Genomic DNA, 18,335 nt, shown 5'->3' with positions numbered 1-18,335 from the left:
CAGGAGCTGGCAGCCCCAGCCCCGAGGGGCTCCAAGTGCCCGGGGTGGCTCTGGGGTGGCTCTGGCAGTGCCCAGCCCTCCAGCTCCTGAGCCCGGGGGCAGAGGGATGGAGGCAGCTGGGTGCCACCAGGGCTGTGCTGGGAGCAGCAGCACCTCAAGGGAGCTGGGAAGCAGCACAAGCCTTGCAGGACGTGTCCTGTCCCAATGCAGGAAGGATCCTGCACTTTGCCAGCCCAGCCTCCCCGGGATGTGTCCGGAGCTGCAGCACGTGGGGTGCCCGGCAGTGAGGGGACCCACGGCCCGCACTGCCCGTGGCACTCACACACCCCCGGGCTGAGCTGATCATTCCCGTATCGTAACTGACTGATGGGCAGATTGACTTTGAAATAATAAGGTTCTCCAAATCACAAGCCTGATTAATAGGATTGACTTAACCTTAAGAGGATTGAATTGATAAAGGTAATAAGATTATTGCTTATTTCAAAGACTAGCTCAGAGTCCAGCTGGGCCCTTATGCAAAGGTGAAAAGCACCAGTGGTCGGTGGGGCGGTAGGTTTGGGGTGGAGGAGCACTGGGACACTCCCACAGGGGAGGGAACTGCGGCACTGGAGGCTGCGGAGCAGGGAAAGGTCCTGGACAGGTGGTGTGAAACCAAAGACCACAGCCCCAGGCTCTCGCTCCCCCAGCACACAGCTCCTCTGGGGATCTGCTCCAGACTCCTCTGCCAGGAAATGGAGTGGTGTTCCCTCCTCTGAACCCTGGAACTCATCCGTGGCACTTCTGGCCTTTTCTAATCCTCCTTGGGAAAAGGTGGTGCATGGCCATGTGAGGGTTAACTCACAGGAGTCCGTGTCCTCACCTTGCTCAGGGAAATCACCAAACCTGAGGGACACAACCCTAACACAGGAGTGACCTCTCCAGTCCCTGCCTGAGCCCTGCAGTTCCCCACGGCCCCGTGTGGGGTCTGCAGGCCCCAGAGCCCTGAGCCAGCCCTGGCTGTGCCACTGGAACGTGGGGTCCCAGCAGAGCACACGGGGGGAGCAGCCCATCTGCCCAGCGGAGGTACATCCTCACAGCACAAACAAACAGCACACATGTTTGTTCCTCACTCCATTCCCAACACCATAAATATTTATTTCCAGTCAGCAGCTGGTTAGCTAGAGCTTTGTCTAATGCTGGGTTTGATCTACCAGAGCTCTGGACAAGAGAAGTTTTTTTGTATATTTATGGTCATGAACTGAGCTCCGGGAGCTCTAAGACAGCCCTGAAACAATCTAAGCATGGGAAATATTCTGGAAGCAGCAGAAGTGCTTTGGGAAGGATGCAGCCACCTATCCACAACCACACCACAGGGACCACATCGAGCCCTGTAAGGCAGGACTGAGAACTCCTGGTAACTCCAACCCTGACAGCACAACTGCTTTATGACTCTGTGGGTTGTAAACCATGTGAAAACCACTGGGCATCTTCCACATCCTTACAGGGAACAAACCATCAGTGCTCTCACTAGGAGGGTGAAAACAGGTAACAAGTGAAGGACTGAGCTGAGGGGCCACATTTCTGTTTCAGCCACCAAATATCCATCCCTCTTTCAGCCCTCCTTGCCATAAGGGCACCTCTGTGTGTGCTGAGCTGATGGAGCACTGATGTCTGTCAGGTTTTCCAGCGGGCTGGGGCAGCTCCTCCCTCCCTGAGTGCCTGCACTCCGAACCTCACCAAACCCCTCTTCCCTGCCCTCCACCACTGCCTCGGCAGCAGCTCAGGGCTTTCCGTGCACACCAACCCAGCGCTGCAGGGCTGGAGTTCTGCCCTTTCCCACAGAGATCAAGGGAAGCGCGGACTTTGACTCCAGAGGGAACTCTCTGCTTTCATGCTCCACCTTTTAACCTATTGTGGTACAGCTACGCAGCCCAGGACGACGCAGAGATTCAGGGAAAAAATTCAGCTACAGCCCTTTTCCCCCTTCCACCTGCAGCCCCCAATGTCCTCCCCCCTGGCAGGAGGGACTCTGGGTTTTGGCAGCTCCAGGTAAGCACACCTGGCTGGCAGGGTGTCCCTCGGTACGGGGTGGCTCTGGGCAAGGATGGCCCTGCCCCACAGGGACAGAGCTGGCCAGACCCGGCTGTGTGCGGCACGTGGCACCGTCACCTCTCCTGTGGCACCTCTGCTGCCCCGGAGCTCCGGGCAGACACACGGACCGATCCCCGCCTCATTAAGGGATTACCCCGTATTTACAGCAAATCGCTGCAGGAAAACAGGGCCTGAAACAGCACAACAGCAATTAGCTGTTAACGAGTCTTCCAAGATAATCTACTGGACGCTTGTTTCGCGGTAATTGCTGCTTTAGCTCAGCTACAGCGGCCAAGAGCCACAAAACCCCCTGTATCAAAGAAATCAATCAGTGGTTGCCGATGGCCACGGCTGCAGGGCAGGGGGGATTCTGAAGGGCTCCTGGTGATGCACAAGGATGAGGAACCCCCCTCTATCCCGGGAAAGCCTCGAGAGTCAGGAGGGCTGGAGAAGGGGGCCCTGCCCTGCTGTCCCTGCACTCACGGTCAGCATGGTGGGGCAGCCACAGGAAGCGCTCCCGAGGGGCACTGGGGTGCACCCACATCCCCCAGGCAGGGCTGAGGCGCTGCTTTCCTCTCTCATTCATGATTTTTTCTACCTTTCTGCTGCTTTTCTGTCCCTGCCTGTCCAGCCCAGGATGCACCACCTGGTTCCCATGCTCCAATAACTCCTGTTGCTCTGACAGCTCCCCAAACCCTGCGCTAATGCTGATGGCAAATGACAGGCAGGGAAAGCAGAAGCTCCATTTTAGGGGAAAAGTCATCAAGTCTGTTTACTGTTTGCCGTGTCCCCTGTGTGGAGCCTCTGGGATCTCAGGCACTGATGCAGACACATGCCTGGAAACACACTTGCTCTCTCTGGAGCCTCTCCAGTACGAGAGGCAGAGGAAAATGCTGGAGCAGTGACAACCACTCTCAGCCATGCCCACACACGATCCACGGTGATTACGGCTGGGATGACACTTCTGCACCAGAGCTGTGTAAGCCATGGACAGGGTCTTTCATGGCAATGCTATTTGCACAATGCCTGGCATTAGAGCTGCAGGAGCCACAGCGAGGGGCAGCAGAGACCCTGGAGCCCTGGCAGGAGTGAGCAGAGACACCAAGCACAGCACCACAACGCTGTTCTACACAGGACCACAGTCCTTCCCTGCACTCCAGGGTCAGCAGGCTTTAATGGGGCTATTTTCTCTGCTGCTGCAACAGCAGGCCCCCGGCTCCCAATCCTCTCAGCGAGCTTTGCCTGCCTTGAACTAGATCAGGAGGCAAAGCCACTTCTCCGTCCGACAGATGGTAACTAAACCTAATCCACGAGCCCGGCCACGGGCCCGGCAGCAGCGGCAGCTGCCAGGGAGGCAGAGCCTTGTGACTGCCCCTCAGGTGAGGAGCTTGTGTCTCCTCAGCACTGCAAAAGCTCTGGACATCCTGCCCTTCCCCAGTTCTCCCCTGCAGAGTGCAGGGAGATGGTAACAGTGAACAACAGCGATGCTTTAACTCCTGCAGCCCTGACACGGGCCCTGCCCGCTGTGGCTGTGCCAGGCACCACGGCTGGAGGGTGCCCTGCAGCAGGGGTCACTCCCTGCCCCTGTGCTGGGGACCTCAGCAAGGAAGGACATTCCAGCTCGGCCCACCCTGCCTGCTCCTCACAGCTTACAACCAGGAGGAACTCCCACTCTGCCTCCTCCTGGCCTGCGTCTTCCCCAGACCTGCCAGGGCACTCCCAGCCGGGAAGGAGGCTCAAAGTGCTCCACAAAGACTGAAATTCCACCATGTGTGGGTCAGTGGCATCAACCCCCAACAAGCACTGCCATGGGAGCACCCCTGGACCCCTTCCAAAAGCAGCAGGACAGACTCTGAAGAGCAAGAGCTGATGCAGAGACGTGCATGCCTGCAGGCACCTTGGTCTGGAATTCTGGACAGGCTGCTCACTCCTGTTCAGCTCCCACTGTGCAGGGTGCTCAGTGCAGAGCATGGAGCCTGCAGGGTTCCCCAGGAATACCCAGCACACACAGGCTGCACAGCTCAGGCCAGCACTGCTTACATTCCATCCTAAAAGTGCCTGCTTGCTTACTCTCACAACCGTGCCTGTTTATACAGGAAGAGCCTGGCCCCTGAGCCTCCAGAAGGACAAGAGTGAAGGAAAGTGGCTCAGTTGGTGTCTCGTGGTCCCACCAACCTCTCTGCTAATTAAGCAACTCGTGCTGTGCGTGCTACCAGCTTGTTTGCAATCAAAAGAAAAACAGAGCACATCAACCACGGCCCGAAGCCCAGCTGAGGAGCTTTCCCCACCCCAGCCCAGAGTGCTCCCGACGGTGCCTGGGGACGCTGCAGAGGGCAGAGGGTCCTACCTTGGCCTTGCCCGTGCTCTGCAGGATGTGCACCAGCGCCGACGCCATCTCCTCCTTGTTCTTGACGCTCAGCGAGGGCTCCAGCACCGAGCACAGCACCATGTAGTTGTTGGTGATGTACTCAGCAAACTCCTTGTACATCTCCATGGGGAGGATGCTCATGCTCTGGTAGCGGGACTTGATGCGGATCATGGGCCCCGGGGCCTTGCCCTTGCCGGGGTTGGGGCTCACCACCGGGTACCACTTCTCCACAAACTGCCGGCCCGTCACCGAGCTCACCGGGATGTTCACCTGCCCGATGAAGTTGGTCTTGTCCTTCTTCTTCTTCTTGTCAGTCTCTTTGTATAAGTGCACAGTAATGTTTTTGAGGGATGGGAGGTTATTAAATTCAAAGTGCTCCCCCCAAAAGACATTATCAGTTTTCAATTTGCAGGTAGTTCGTGCATAAAGAACGTCATCCAGGCATAATTCACACAAGTACTTTTTCTTAGCTGGCAGGTCCTTGGCTTCAATAATCCATAATTTTAACATATTCTCTACCCTTCTGCTGTTGTCCTGAAAAAAAGATGCAAAGAAAAAAAGGTCAATAAAAAAGCCCCACAAAGCCAAGCACAACAAAACTGGAGATATGAATTAATTATTTCGGATGTGCTAAATGAGCGGAGGCTTAATTACACTTTATTTTAAGGAAATACTGGCTCTCAAGAATTTGCATAATAACACTACTTATGTTAATTTTCCAAAATATCATCGTGCTCTCCGTGTCTGTTGGTGCCAATTAATATAAGGAACAAGGGAGATAAAACCCCTCCAAATCATAAATGCAGCATTTCCCATTCCCTGCCAAGAGGGCCTCTGAAGAATCTGAAAGAACCTCAGTGGTCCTGAGTGGTTTGTACAAAGCAGGAGCTGTGACAGGTATCTCACAGCCTGCTCCTTCTCCAGCAGCCCTGAGCTCATGGTATTTCCTGTAACACAGCAACACAAAGGGACCCGAACAAACACCCAGGGATCACCTCATCCACGTGGGAATGCCACCACCCACGGCAGGGGAAGAACTGTTTGTAAAACCTCTCCATATTTTAGGCAGAAGTCCAGAGCACCCAAGTTAAACACTGAGAGGAATCACAGGAGATGATGTCCCATGGGAGAATCATGGCAATTTAGAGACAGAAATCTGCCTTGAGTATCTTTTGAACAATAACAGAGCCAGGAATAGTGTGGATCTTTCAGAGCTCCCTCGTGATGCTGACCTCATCCTGGAAGAACATCCAGGGGGATTTGCTGCAGGAGTGACTCCAAAGATAAAGCACTGGCAGCTGCACCACTGCTGGGGTTCTGCAAACCTCGTTTTGTTTGGAAACCCCTCACTGAAACAGCAGCCACAGCTCACTGTGCTCAGCCCAGGAGTCTGGGCAGGAACATTTCTGCTGGAAGCCCACAATGGGGTACTGTAGGTTCAGGAAGTACACACAGGAACTGCACAAGAACACTGAATCCCTGACAGAAATATCGAGTCAGAGAGTTTATTGTCTATGAACTCAAACAAAGATGGAAAGTCAGCCATCAGTTACTGCAGGTTCTGAGATGACGGAAACCCTTCCAAATGGATTTCCACTCAACACTGCACCTTGAGGCCACAGTGACATGCCCAGCCCCAAATCACATTCCCAGGAGTTCTCTCCTGCTGAGTGTGACCACACAAACCTTCCACAGCCCTCTCAGGTCAGGATCACCAGGAAAAGCCCTTGGAAAGCACTGGAGCCACTGAACTCCACTAAAGGAACAGGCAGAAGGTCCCTCTCCCCTCCACTGCTCACACTCTGATATTACAGGAAATCTTTTATTCTGACATTTGGCACTGGGCTGGGAACAACAAACTCTGAGGCTGAGGGCCCCTGTAGAACCCACCACGCCTGCACTGAATTAGTGTGCACAGCCAGGAGGAGTTCACAGGATCCCATCATTTGTGTCTTCTCTGACCAGCAGAAGAAGACTTGGTAGGGCTCATCAGCTGTGGAATCTTGCATTAATCCTGACCAATCTTTGCAGCCAACTCCAGCACAGCAGGGAAGAAGCAGCTGTATGTTTTATTTTAGGATGTACTTAGTCTTGGGGGGCCATAAAAATGCATATTGGGTGTCCCTGTGTGCTAGTGAAGAGAAGGATTTGTTCCTGCAAATCCCAGGAGGTGACTTTGCACCTCGACTGGCTGGAGAAGGGAAAGCTGCCTTGCACTGCCTTCTGTGCAAATGGACATCTGAGCTCTCCATCCCTGACACGGGAACTCTTCAGACTGTTCAGGCCTGTGACTTTGCTGGCAGCTGCCTGACATCTGTCCCACGGCTTTGGGGAGGTCAGAGTCCTACGGAAGTGGGAAGTACCATCAGTAACAGCAACTCTGAAGATTCCTCAGGTCTGATCAATTCTTAGCAAGAGCTGAAGCAGCATGTGCTGAGAAGAGAGGGGAAGGAATAATTGGCGCTTGTCTGTAAATGTAATTGTGGAAGAAAGCAACATGGAGAAAGGCTGACCCAGAGTTGCACTGCCTCACTCCAATGACAATGCGTCCCCTGCTGCTCCCATGCACTGGGCTATAAAATGTAATAACGAGGAACTGAACTGGAGCAGAGGCAATTCCTCACAGCTTTACCTTGTTGGGGTGCACGGCACGCCGCAGGTTCTCCATCCATTTATCTCGCTCTGCTGCCGAACGACACGAGAAGCACTTACTTCCTGATGAAGTTGTCACCTACAGGGAAAGGAACAGGATTATGTCTTGACCAGCAAACTGCAGTGTGGCTGGGGGGAGAAGGGGGCTTAGGGAAGATGCTAGTGGGTTTTATTTTTTTTTTTTTAAGTAAACAGCTTTACCCAAGCATGAAGCAACAGCCCCTAAGGCTGGTGGAAAAACAGGACAACCCTGTATGTCACAGAAATAATCATAGAAGCAAATTCCAATTACTTCTCCTCTTCCACACCAGAAAACACTAGATAATGGGCCCCATGCATGTGATGCTTTAAACCACCAAGTTCCACAACTGAGAAAGTGCAAATCCTTAGATGAACTAAAGATAAATTGGAACTCTGAGTGGTTACTTGGCATTCCTCCAGGCTCAGCCCAAAGCCTGTGACAGTAACAACCCATTCCTTGTTTCCAGCAGAACACTGGGCACGAAAAGGCTGCGTTCCCACCTTCCCCCACGTGTCCTGCTGCTCCTGGAGCCCTGGCTGTGCAGGTCACGGGGACAGGTCAGTACACCCCAGCCCGGAATGCCAGCACCAAGTCTTCTTCCTGTGCCCCCACACCAAACTTTTGGCATCAAAGCCAAAGGGTCCCTGCACTGCTCCTCACACACAGACATTCCCCACGCTGCCATCCAGCCCTGTGCCCTTTGCATTTGCTTTGTCCAGCAGCACTGACCATGTGCAGCTCTGCTGGGAGGCCGAATGGACCCGGCTGGTGCTTTAAATAACTCCCCACGGAGCTTCATTTCCGCCAGTCTCAACCTGCAGAGTTATTTGTGAGTGCTTTATCATCTCCCAGTGTTTGTGTTTACACACTGTGCACTGGGTTATCAGCTTCTGGGAGACACAATCTCCTTTAATTTCATGTATCTCCCAGAAGCCCAACCTGTTCCTACAGCAGAGCTGGCACTCGCTAAGATTTGTCATTAGCAAACCTCAGTGATAAGTTGAACACATCCCTTCCTTTGAACACAGACCAGGGCAGAATGAGAAGAGGCCTGTTCTGTCTTTACATAAAAACGCAAAGGCTCTTCCAACTCTTGATATTCCAGAGGCTTCCTCCTTCAGACAGGCACTCTCCCAGTCCTCGCACGCTTTTATATTCTGCCTGCAAAATCCATTCTGCTGAGCACAAGCTCTCCTGTAGCTCCAAGTACAGACTCCATACCAGGCACAGCAGAGTGATCTTTCCAGCATCTTTTCACACTCCAGAGTATTTCCAGCTCCTTCAGAATGTCCCCTGACAAACCCCCCTGCTCATCTCCTCTGCTGCTGCCCATGCTCCTGTCACCTCCGCCCCTGAGCCTTCCCACGTGGAGTTCTGCTGGCACACAGGATTGTCACTGGATTTTCTTGCCACACTTAGGTAAACACATGCATTATCATGGCCAAATTCATTATTCAATTTTAAACCAATTATAAATTCATCTTTCAAAACCTAAAAAACCTGTAACTGTCACACTGAAGTGAGAGAAGGGGAAAATTGTGTGTCAGGTATGAAGTGTGTTTTGGTCTGATGGGAGCTGAAGATCACATGTATAATGTGTGACCAAAAATGTGATTTTCCCCAGATCTGCAATCAGATCCCAGCTTTGAGTTCTGACTTAAATATTATATGGCATTAATGATCTTCATGAGATATTAATTATCTTTATAAAGAGAGTATTCTGGTCTCATCAAGATTTTGGATATGCTGGAATACTTTTAATGTACAGGATAAACTCAATTAATAAAACTCATTAATTTCTGAAATGTTACTTTTCCTATTCATTATCCCCAGTCCTTGGATAGGTGATGTGCTCAGATAAAATCCTGTCTTTTGAAGACAGTGCTGAGGTGCAGGGTGGCTTCACCTGAGGGACACACCCAGAGTGAGAGGGGATGGTGGGTGAGCCCTGGGGGCGCCTGGCTCAGACTCTGAGGATTCCCAAGGAGCAGGCAGGGCCCAGCCGTGCCCGCTCCAGGCGTCCCAAGGGGGCCAGCACTGTTCAGGGTTTGCACAGCTGGATCACATTTAGTGCTGCTAAATGTAGCCCTGCTGAATTCTCCCTTGCTGAGGCAAGGCCGGGATGAGGCCAGTGGGCCCAGCTGTACTGAGCAGCCACAGGCAGGGCTGTGACACGGCACGAGGCTTTGGTTTGCCAACACCTACGAGAGCCCCTCAGCCCTAAAGGCCCTGCCTGGGCCAGGACCCCCAAAAAGCAGGGCCAGGAACAGGCTGGGGGAGCCTGGGCTCCCAGCCCCTGGCACTGCCCGAGCTGCCCACTGCGTATTTAGCACACGCAGCACGCGCAGTGGCACGGGATGATTTGCTGACTGAGGAGTCTTGCAAGGAGAAAGATGATGCTGAGTAATTTTTTTTAAAAAAAAAATCAATGAAGGAAACAAGTAAATACCGACTGCCAAGTACTCAGCAAGTGAGAAAAAAGCAAGTTTCACAAAACTAAGTAAGCAGAAAAAGCCAAATGCAGCCTGTGGAAAAGCCCTGCCCTGGTGCTGACTGTGCTCCCTGGCAGAGCTGAGGGGAGCAGGGCTGAGCGTGCCTTAATGCAGGGTGGTGGAGATGGAAGGGAGGAACAATTCCCTGCACCTTCATCCCCCAGCTGCCTCCCAGAGAGCCACTTGGTTGTTTTCCACTGCAGATGGCTTTGGCACCTCTCGCTTTTGTCTCGGTCTGGGTGTGCTGCCAGTTCCTCTCCCCTCCATCTGCAGCCGTGTCAGAGCTCCGGGGGGAGCTGGGCCAGGTGAGCCCTGGTGGCCACGGGCCAGCCGGGGATGGAGAAGCTCCCGGGGCTCCATCCCTGCCCGGCCACCAGAAGGTGAAGGGCTGAGCACGGGCAGTGCCGGGCACAGCTTCACTGCTCAGCTGCTCCCAACGCATCTCCCGAGGGAGCAGCTCCACAACAGCCTCAGGGGCAGGGATGAGGCAGCACCACCAAGTGCAGCCCCTTCTCCATCCTCTGTACAGAAAACTCCTCAGCTCCCTCAGCCCTGGCAGGCCTTTCTCGGTCAGAGCTGCTTTTCCAGGACACCCCTGAGCTCCTCTGTGTCCAGCAGTGACACCTGAGTGCTGTGGGCCCAGCAGGGATCCCAGGAGATGCAAGCTCATTCCAGCGCTGCCCTCACTCCCAGCCTGGAGGAGGCTCTCAGGGGACACGAGACCAGGGCAGTGACACAAAGTGCCATTTAGCTCTCACCTCGCTCCCTCCCGCTGCAGCTTGCTGGTGAGCAGCCACCAGTGACAAATCAATGTCCCTGTTGTTTCCTGGCATTCTTCCTCTCCTCTGCAGGGTTTGCAGAACAGCAATTAACACATTCTTTTTTTACAGTGTGACTTCTCTTTATCCAACTCACTTAACCCCAAAATTTTCTTCCTCCTTCCAAGTGCATGGCTTGTGTAATTTCCCTCTCACTCAACTTTCTACAAGTTCTGTTCATATCCCCTCCTCTCCTCTTGCAGGCTGAACAGAATTGGTAAATAACTCTTATATTATGGATGTCACATTTATTTTCCATCTAGCTTCATTTTATCTTTCTTGAGTGGAATGTAATAGAGGACACATAATTTACAAAACTGTTCCCCTCCTGACCCATTGCACTTGCTCAATTCCACAAAGAATGAACAGCACTGCAAAATTTATACCTCAGCCAGCTAGAGAGTTTGTGTTTGAGGCTATTTTTTGGTAAGACTGTTTTCATGTTACCCACTTATATTTTAAGAAATAGATCTTTTAACTCACTTATTTCAAAATGTGCCAATTTCAGTGAAGAAAAATGTCTTCATCTCTTCAGCCTGATTCCTCTTGAACATTGATGTGTTCTCACCCAGCACTACCCATCCAAGGACAGCCTGCAGCCCCATCACCCCCACAGCACAATCCACGCACAGCCACACCATTTATCTGCTTCTGTGTCCAAGCTCAAACAGTGCTACCTGCTCTTCACAGGAACACAAATATCCACCACCTTAGTGCTGTAAGAAAAGCATTTCCCAGCTCTATACCCAGCCACTGCCATCAGCAATAACACTGTGCCATCCACAATCCAGGACAAATGATTCCCAAAATATCCTGTGCTGAATTACCCAGCTACAGCCTGGGTTGTGCATGCCCTCCTCCCTCCCGCTAGCACAGACCTTACCACATGCCATAACAGATGTCAAAGTAATCTGAAATACTCACAGATTTTTCTATTTACCCAAACAAGGGAAGCTTCAGTTTTCTAGACAAAGTCCTCCACACTCCCACTGCCAGCAGCAGGCTGGCTCTGTGACCACATGCGATGTCTTTGGGAGCACTGAGTAGGGATTAGCACTTCCTGATATCTGCATGAGCATAAACTGTAGGAGCATAAACAAATTTATGCTCTGCTGATACACAGCCCTCAGCAGCGCAGCACCTGTGCCAGCAGCTCTGCTGCCACAGCGCTCACAAGGAGCTCATTGCTCTGATTGTGTGGATATGATCCTCCCTGGAAAGATGGGAGCAATTTTCTGCCTCTGGAATGGTCTCTGTGTAGCAGTTGTGAGCAGCAGTGTTTGGTGACAGCCAGAGCCCAGGTGCCAGCCCACACCTGGCCCCGGCACGGCTCCTTACCTCGAAGCAGAAGTCTTGTCCCAGGATGCTGCTGTGGACTGGCTTGATGACCACCTCCTCCTCCATGCTGAGATCCAAAGCCTCAACAGCACTACTGGGACTGAGCAAGGACTCGTGGGAGCGCGATTCCTTCAGCCTCGGCATTAGATGGGATCTGCAGGAAAAACGTCGCTGTCAGCGGGGGCTCTCCTTCCCAGAGAAACCTGTCAGCAACAACTGCACGATGTTCCTGGGAATGTTTTTCATGAAATAACCTGGAGAACAGGGCCTGCTACACTGTCCCATTTGTAATTTCTACTCTAGAAGTTCCATGACAGTCAGTATGAGCAGTAGAACAAAGTTTCCCACCTCTGATACAGTCAGGAGTCAATTCTTTAGAGGTTTGCACCCTGCAGGGTCTCTGAACAACTGAACCAAACTCTAAATGGCCACCACACCTACTGAGGGAGACTTCCAGGTGTGGGGTGTTCCTAAATGAGATTTCCCCTGTGCTGTGTGGCAGTGTGGGTGCACTGGAGAGCAGCTGGCTGATGCTGAGCTCTGGTGGTGCCAGAGTCCCACCAAACACCCACGTCTGGATCTGTCACCAACAACCCTTGGGCCCATGCGCTCTCTCTGATTGTCACACACATCCCTGGGATGGGGACAGTGTGGAAAACAAGGCTATCACAGCCCTATCGATTGATCTAAATGCTCTGGAGCCCCACTGGCAGCATTTAGCAGCAGGGAGCCCACAGACAGTGAGCAGAGCACCATTTTTGAGACAGCCAATACAATCAATGCTGCTGTAACTCTTAAAGCAAAACCAGAGAGCTCAAGGGGAAAAAAAAAAAATAAAGATGGTTAAGTACTCCCAGGGAAAGCACAGCAAACCCATAAAGTGGCAAGGGAAAAAAATAACTTGAGTGCAAAGGGAGCAGCTGCCTTCTCTACAGCCTGCACCATGTCAGATGTTTCTATGCCAGAGCTCCAACCCTGGTAACTCTGACCTTTAAAACCTCTGGCAAGCACTTTGGGGAACCCAAAGAGACCAAGTGTCCCTGTCCACACGAGTGTGACCCTTCTCCAAAGGCACGGGAGGACAGCAATAAGGGCAGTTTGTGATATTCCCAGCGTGATCTTTCATGAACCAAACAACAATGCTCCCAGTATGCTCCCAGTATGCTCCCAGCTTGTTCTGATGCGTGTGTTGGGTTTTGTTGTTCTCCAGAATAAAGCTGACCAAAACAGAGAGAAATGTCAACAGTGCATGCAAAATCCATCCCTTCCAGTGAATCACACTCCAGGCTGGATCCAGAACACAGCCCAAGGAGATGCTCAGATAAAGGGCAGCAGCAGATAAACAGGTGCTTCTCCAGATTTGCCATTAAGATTCAGGCCATGCATGAAGCCCCAGGTGATAACAGAACTGCCTGTGGCTGGTTCCCTGCCTGAGCTGCTCCGTGGACAGCTCTGAGCGCCAGGGCCACCTCCTCCCCAGGGCCACCCAGCCTGGGGACACTGCCTGAGGGCCCTGGGACATTTCCAGCTGTGGTGACCCCAGGAAAACATCGCAGAGCAGCCAGCACAGGGTTTCTGAGGGGACAACCAAGCCCCAAGGCCCTGCAGCCCTGCTGGGGTTGGCTCAGTCCTGGGCTGGATCAGAAGCCCCAGCAAAGGCTCCCCATGCCATCAGCCATTCTCTCAGCTGCCCACTCACCCCACGTCTCTATGGCGAGTAAATTGATCTCCAGGAACCCAGCACAGTCATTTCCCAGTACTCTGTGGCAATTTTACACTATTTTCAGAGAAAAGGGTCCCCATCCTTTTCCTCTGAATGATACTGTGAATTAACTCTAATACAGGTAGACAGATCAAGTTACCTCTGGATGCTGAGTGCAGAACTAATATCCAGCAGCTCAAGAACTGACAGTACAGACTTCTCACCCAGCCCAGATAAGCCCAGAATCAAGGCATTTCTGGTAAATCTTATTTCCATATTTTACAGATGAAATTAGAAAAGGTAAATAGCCAAGCTGAGACTTGCATTCTTGTGTAGACAAATATAAAGACTGATAAAATAAACCCACAACTCAGTACATCACATTGCCTCATGCTGGCCTAAGAATTTTTGTAAAAATTAAAACAAAACAAGTCTATTTTTCATCTAAAACTGCTGCAGCTGGATGGCCACGGGTGGGAGTGCAGATGTGCAATTCAAAGGATTACCAAGGGGGAGTTTCTCAGGACATATTACGCTCTCACCAGATTCAGCAAATGTGTGTTTATATCCCTCCACGCTCTGCTGAACGCCTCTGGGAATCCTAGAATGAAGGGAACTTTTCTAGGGAGGTTTTTTGTCAGGTCCCTGGCTCAGCAGGACCTGCTCCCACGATGTTCTCACCCCCGAGCGCTCTGGGATCCAGCCCAGGTCAGCAGCAGACAAATTTCTCTGCTGCTCTGTGCAGGGGGAGCGCTGCAGGTCTCAGACCAGCCCTAAAAACCCATCTGTGCATCAAGAGCTAAGTGGGGAGATGTCATTAATTAGAGCTGTTGGAACTCTCAGCAGCAGGGATGAGGATCTCTGTGCCAGAGCAGCCCTGGCAGGGCAGGACGAGCTCAGCCCCCTCCCAGGGCTCTGTCCCACCCCTGTCCCACTCCCTGCCTTCAAAGGGCACACGGTGCTTTCGTTCTGATCCCTTTTCCAGGGCACAGAGCACTCGTGGCCCTCGGCATTGTGGTAGGAGCCCATTCACTGGAAAACATCTGCCAGTCCCTGTGGCTGCTCCCACAGCCTTCCCCTCATGCCAGCAGTCAGGGAAAGGCCACGAGCTGCTGCCCTGAGCCTGAGAGCAGCACCCACAGCAACACCTGAGTCCCTGCAGACCTGAGCTGTCCATCAGCCATCCCAAACAGCCAAACGCACCAGGAAGGCCATTTGCTGACGGTGAACACACACTGCCAGGATGACAGAGGTACTTTGTTCACACTCATCCCCCACCATCGCTGTGAAGATGCTGCCTGTGGGGCCATCCGATCTCTTGCTCCAATAACTCGCTGTGTATTCCAGGTCCTGTCCTGGTTTACGTCAGCTGATCCAATTCCAATCCTACACCTTTGTTTTAATACGCTGGGAACGGCCAGCTGCCCAGAGCCATCTCACAGCGGGAACCCTCTTTCCAAACAGCACATTCAGTTCTTTTTGCCAAGGGCCTTTTTTAAATCCCTTTTTACTTGCCTAAAGTTCAGTTGAAATGAAGGGGGGAGGAAAAAAATCTCATAAAAGACCACATTAGTTCTAAAGAGAAATAACATTACTGCTACCGGCACTGACCTGGCGAGTCCTGCGGAGCAGCAGCCAGTCTCTGGTTATTAAAGAAAGAGCTCTGCTGCCCAAGAGCAATCAGAGAGGATTGTTGTGCTAAATAATAAAAGTCATAAAACATTACCATGTGAAGGGATGTATCCCCTCTGCCTGTGCCCTCCACAGCCACTTGAGTATCACCAAATCCAAGCAGGACTACGTGGACTGCAGAGAAGACTTACAAAAACAGGCATGGAGAGACAATCCATCCTCTCCTCACCCAACTCCAGGGCTGGGCTTTGAGCAATGGAGGCAGCAAACAGTGCTGCAAAGAGGCAATTCTGTCAGTCCTCATTTCAGAGCCTCACCTGCCTGAAACCACCTGGCTGCTGCTCCTGTGGTTTTATGATGAAAATGTTCCTGATTATTTTTGAGAGACAGAAACAAACAGAGAACCTGGTGGGTGGCTGCATAGGAAGGGAACAGGCACAAAACCCAACACTGAAACATGGGGAAAAAAATGAAGATCCTTTCTTAAACCTCCTCCTGTTGTGCTCTGAGAGCATGAGCAGATTGGGAAGTTCTGGAGGAAGTGCAGGCCCTCGGCTGAAGAAGTCCCATTGACACCGGCTGCAGAGCTGGCAGCGTGCATGCTTCCCCAGTGTCAGAAGGATTTGATCTCCCAAATTACATGTTTGACTCTGTGACACATCTCCTGGCCAGGAAAGATCCCTGTGAGCAGCTCTTTGAGGCTGACAGTTCTTTTCTGTGCCCAGCTGGGTTCTTTAGGGCAGCCCTGACCCCCTCCCCTGCACTCTCCTGCTGAAGGCCCTCCCAGCCCGGCAGATCCACAGGCAGCACAGACAGAATCTAAATCTGTCTCCAGCCCGGGGATTAGGGGTTTGTTATGACTGAGAACAAAGTGCACAACTCCGGTAAATTGATTTGCACCATCAGATGGGAGAAGGATTTTAACAGTCGCAGATGGGAGTAAATCACCCACCGTTCTCTGGCAGCCCCAGCCAGGAGCTCTGCCCTGTGCCCTGTCCCTCCTGAGCCTCCCTGCTGCTGCTTCACCGGGGTGTGCCCTGCAGAGCCCACCCTGCTCTGGTTTGCTCCCCTCTCCTGCACAGCTCTCCCGGGCTCCGCAGCGCTGTGACCCCCCCGCCGGGCCCGCTTCCCGCTGACCTCACCAGCGCTGCTGGGAGCTCTCATCCCTTCCTCCCCTGTGCCTCATCCTGCTTCAAAGTAACAAATAAATATGGAAGCGATGCCATGGGAATAACCACCACCAACAGCACACAGGAGAACTCGCAGGCTTCCACAAGATGAAGAATGTTTTTCTTCCTGTAGAAGAGGACGTGGGGATGGAGTCTCAGCATGCAGCAGCACACCCTTCTCCATGTCCTGCTGCCCTAAACTTTCTCCTGCTGTTCCCTGAACTCCAGCTGCTGATCTCTGCCTGGGAAACTCTGCTCAGCACACTCACGATGGGAACCTGGCGTTACAGGTTGCCCTCACTAACGCAACACCTTCCCTGAGCAACACAAAGGCCATGTAATTAAACTTATTAATGCCTGCCCTTGTTTTCAGACTGTTCTCAGTTTCAACTGGCAGCAGGATTAATTACATTCAAAAGGACTCTGTCAGCTCATACCAGATTCCAAATGCTGTTTTTGCCAGAGCAAACCTGAAGGATGATTTTAACCTGTGACATTTTCCTGGGTATTTGTTTAACGACGTGCCACTGCAAAGTTTGTCAGGGGCAGCCTGCAAGCCCAGCCCAGGACACCAGCAAGGACACCGATGGCATTTGTGCAAGAGGAGAGGAATTGCAAAAGCAAGGAAAGGGCATCCAGAGCAGGATGCAAAGGTGGTCAGAAATACACCTGAATTCCAATCACCAAAAATGTTTTCAAGGAGCCTCTTTCGCATAAGCAGAATGTCGATATGACACTTTCAACAGAAATCAACACTTATATCAAAAAACGCCTTTTTATCACACCAGCCTAAATAGTGTCAGATCTGGGGACATCTGATGCAAACAGCACTGACAGATCCACCACTCCAGTTCGGAGCCCGAGCCACAGCACAGCCCTAGGAACAAAGTCATTCCCACAGCACAGCCCCTGGAGAGAGCAGGGGCCAACAAGCACCTGGGGCACGTCCATGGCACCAGAACAAAACCGGGACACGGGGACCAGGCCAGAGCCCCCTGCTCCCTGCCAGCACTCGCGGGAGAACCCTCGGGGTGCTCCGAGCTACACCCTGGGACCACCACCTTCCACAGGGGGAGCAAGGTGGGGATAAGGGGTTTGATTTTATCACCTCAATTTTGCGTAACATCAGTCTGGAGGCGGAATCTGGACAAGGCGGCAAAGGCGAGGCAGGATGTGTCCTCCTGGACCAACCACACGGAAATGGAGCCGCAAGGCCCATCTCCACAGCGCGGCTGCCGAGCCCGGCCACGGATGATGAAACGCCGCCCAGGATGAAAACAAACCGCGAACGCACGGAACGAGGCACGGAGCGCGGCCGCACATCCCCGGGCCGCGCCGGGCGGGAGCGGCTGTCAGCGCCGGTCCCTCCAGCGCGGCGGCCTCCGCGCCCCGGCCCCGCTGCGCGCCCGCCCGGCCCCCGGCCCCCGGCCCGCTCCGGCCCCCGGCCCGCCCCGGCCCCGCCGCGGCCGCTCCGCAGCGGGCGCTGTGCGGGTCCCGCCGGTCGGGGCGCGGGCCCGGGCGCGGAGTTGGCGCTGCCCGCGCACCCCGGGCACGGCCGCGCACCCCGCACTCACCCGCAGGGCCCGGCCCCCGCCGCGCCGCCGCCGCGCCGCCGCCGCCCCGCTCGGGCTGGGCCATGCCGCGCTCCCGCCGCCGCCGCCGCTGCGGGCGGGGACCCCCGGCCCCGCCGCCCCCGGCCCCCGCCCCGGGCCGGCCCCGCCGCCGCTCCGCCCCGCCGCGGCCCATTGGCTGCGCTGTAGCTGGGCAGAGCGCCCCGGGCCCGCCACCCCCGGAGCGCGGGCTCGCTTTGGGGGGCAGCGGGTGTATCTCGCTTTCCTCCGCGGCCGGGGGTTCCCCCTCGTCCCCCGCCACCGCCGCCCAGCAGCGCCCCGTGGTCCCCGAGCCGCTCACCCCTCGCCTCATCCCGCCTGTCCCGCCCGTCGCCCTCATTCTGTTGCGATAACCGGGTAAAGCGCAGCTCTCCGGGAGCCCGAGCCGTGCGGCGCCTGCTCCGGGCACCGCCGTCCCCGCCGCGTCTCCGGGCCCGGCACCGCCCGCCCGCCTGTCCCTGC

General features: G+C 53.7%; 1 protein-coding gene across 11 annotated transcripts in view; it reads right to left on the bottom strand.

Moving 5' to 3' along the window:
* Positions 1–18,335, bottom strand: part of DAB2IP (DAB2 interacting protein) — a 154,827-nt gene that overhangs the window by 23,860 nt on the left and 112,632 nt on the right. For 9 of the 11 annotated variants that reach the window (XM_063409533.1, XM_063409531.1, XM_063409529.1 and 6 more), the window contains 3 exons: positions 11,761–11,914; positions 7,071–7,169; positions 4,418–4,972 (listed from right to left, as the gene is read on the bottom strand). In XM_063409533.1, the coding sequence (XP_063265603.1) occupies positions 4,418–4,972; positions 7,071–7,169; positions 11,761–11,914 (808 nt within the window). Of the gene's footprint in view, positions 1–4,417; positions 4,973–7,070; positions 7,170–11,760; positions 11,915–17,837; positions 17,962–18,174; positions 18,320–18,335 lie in introns of those variants that run through there. The other 2 variants (XM_063409537.1, XM_063409536.1) reach the window with 2 other exon arrangements.

The sequence above is a fragment of the Prinia subflava genome, chromosome 12, assembly GCF_021018805.1.
Source record: "Prinia subflava isolate CZ2003 ecotype Zambia chromosome 12, Cam_Psub_1.2, whole genome shotgun sequence".
NCBI lineage: Eukaryota > Metazoa > Chordata > Aves > Passeriformes > Cisticolidae > Prinia > Prinia subflava.
Note: the sequence above shows the minus strand (reverse complement) of the source record. Positions and strands in the feature narration are given on the sequence as shown.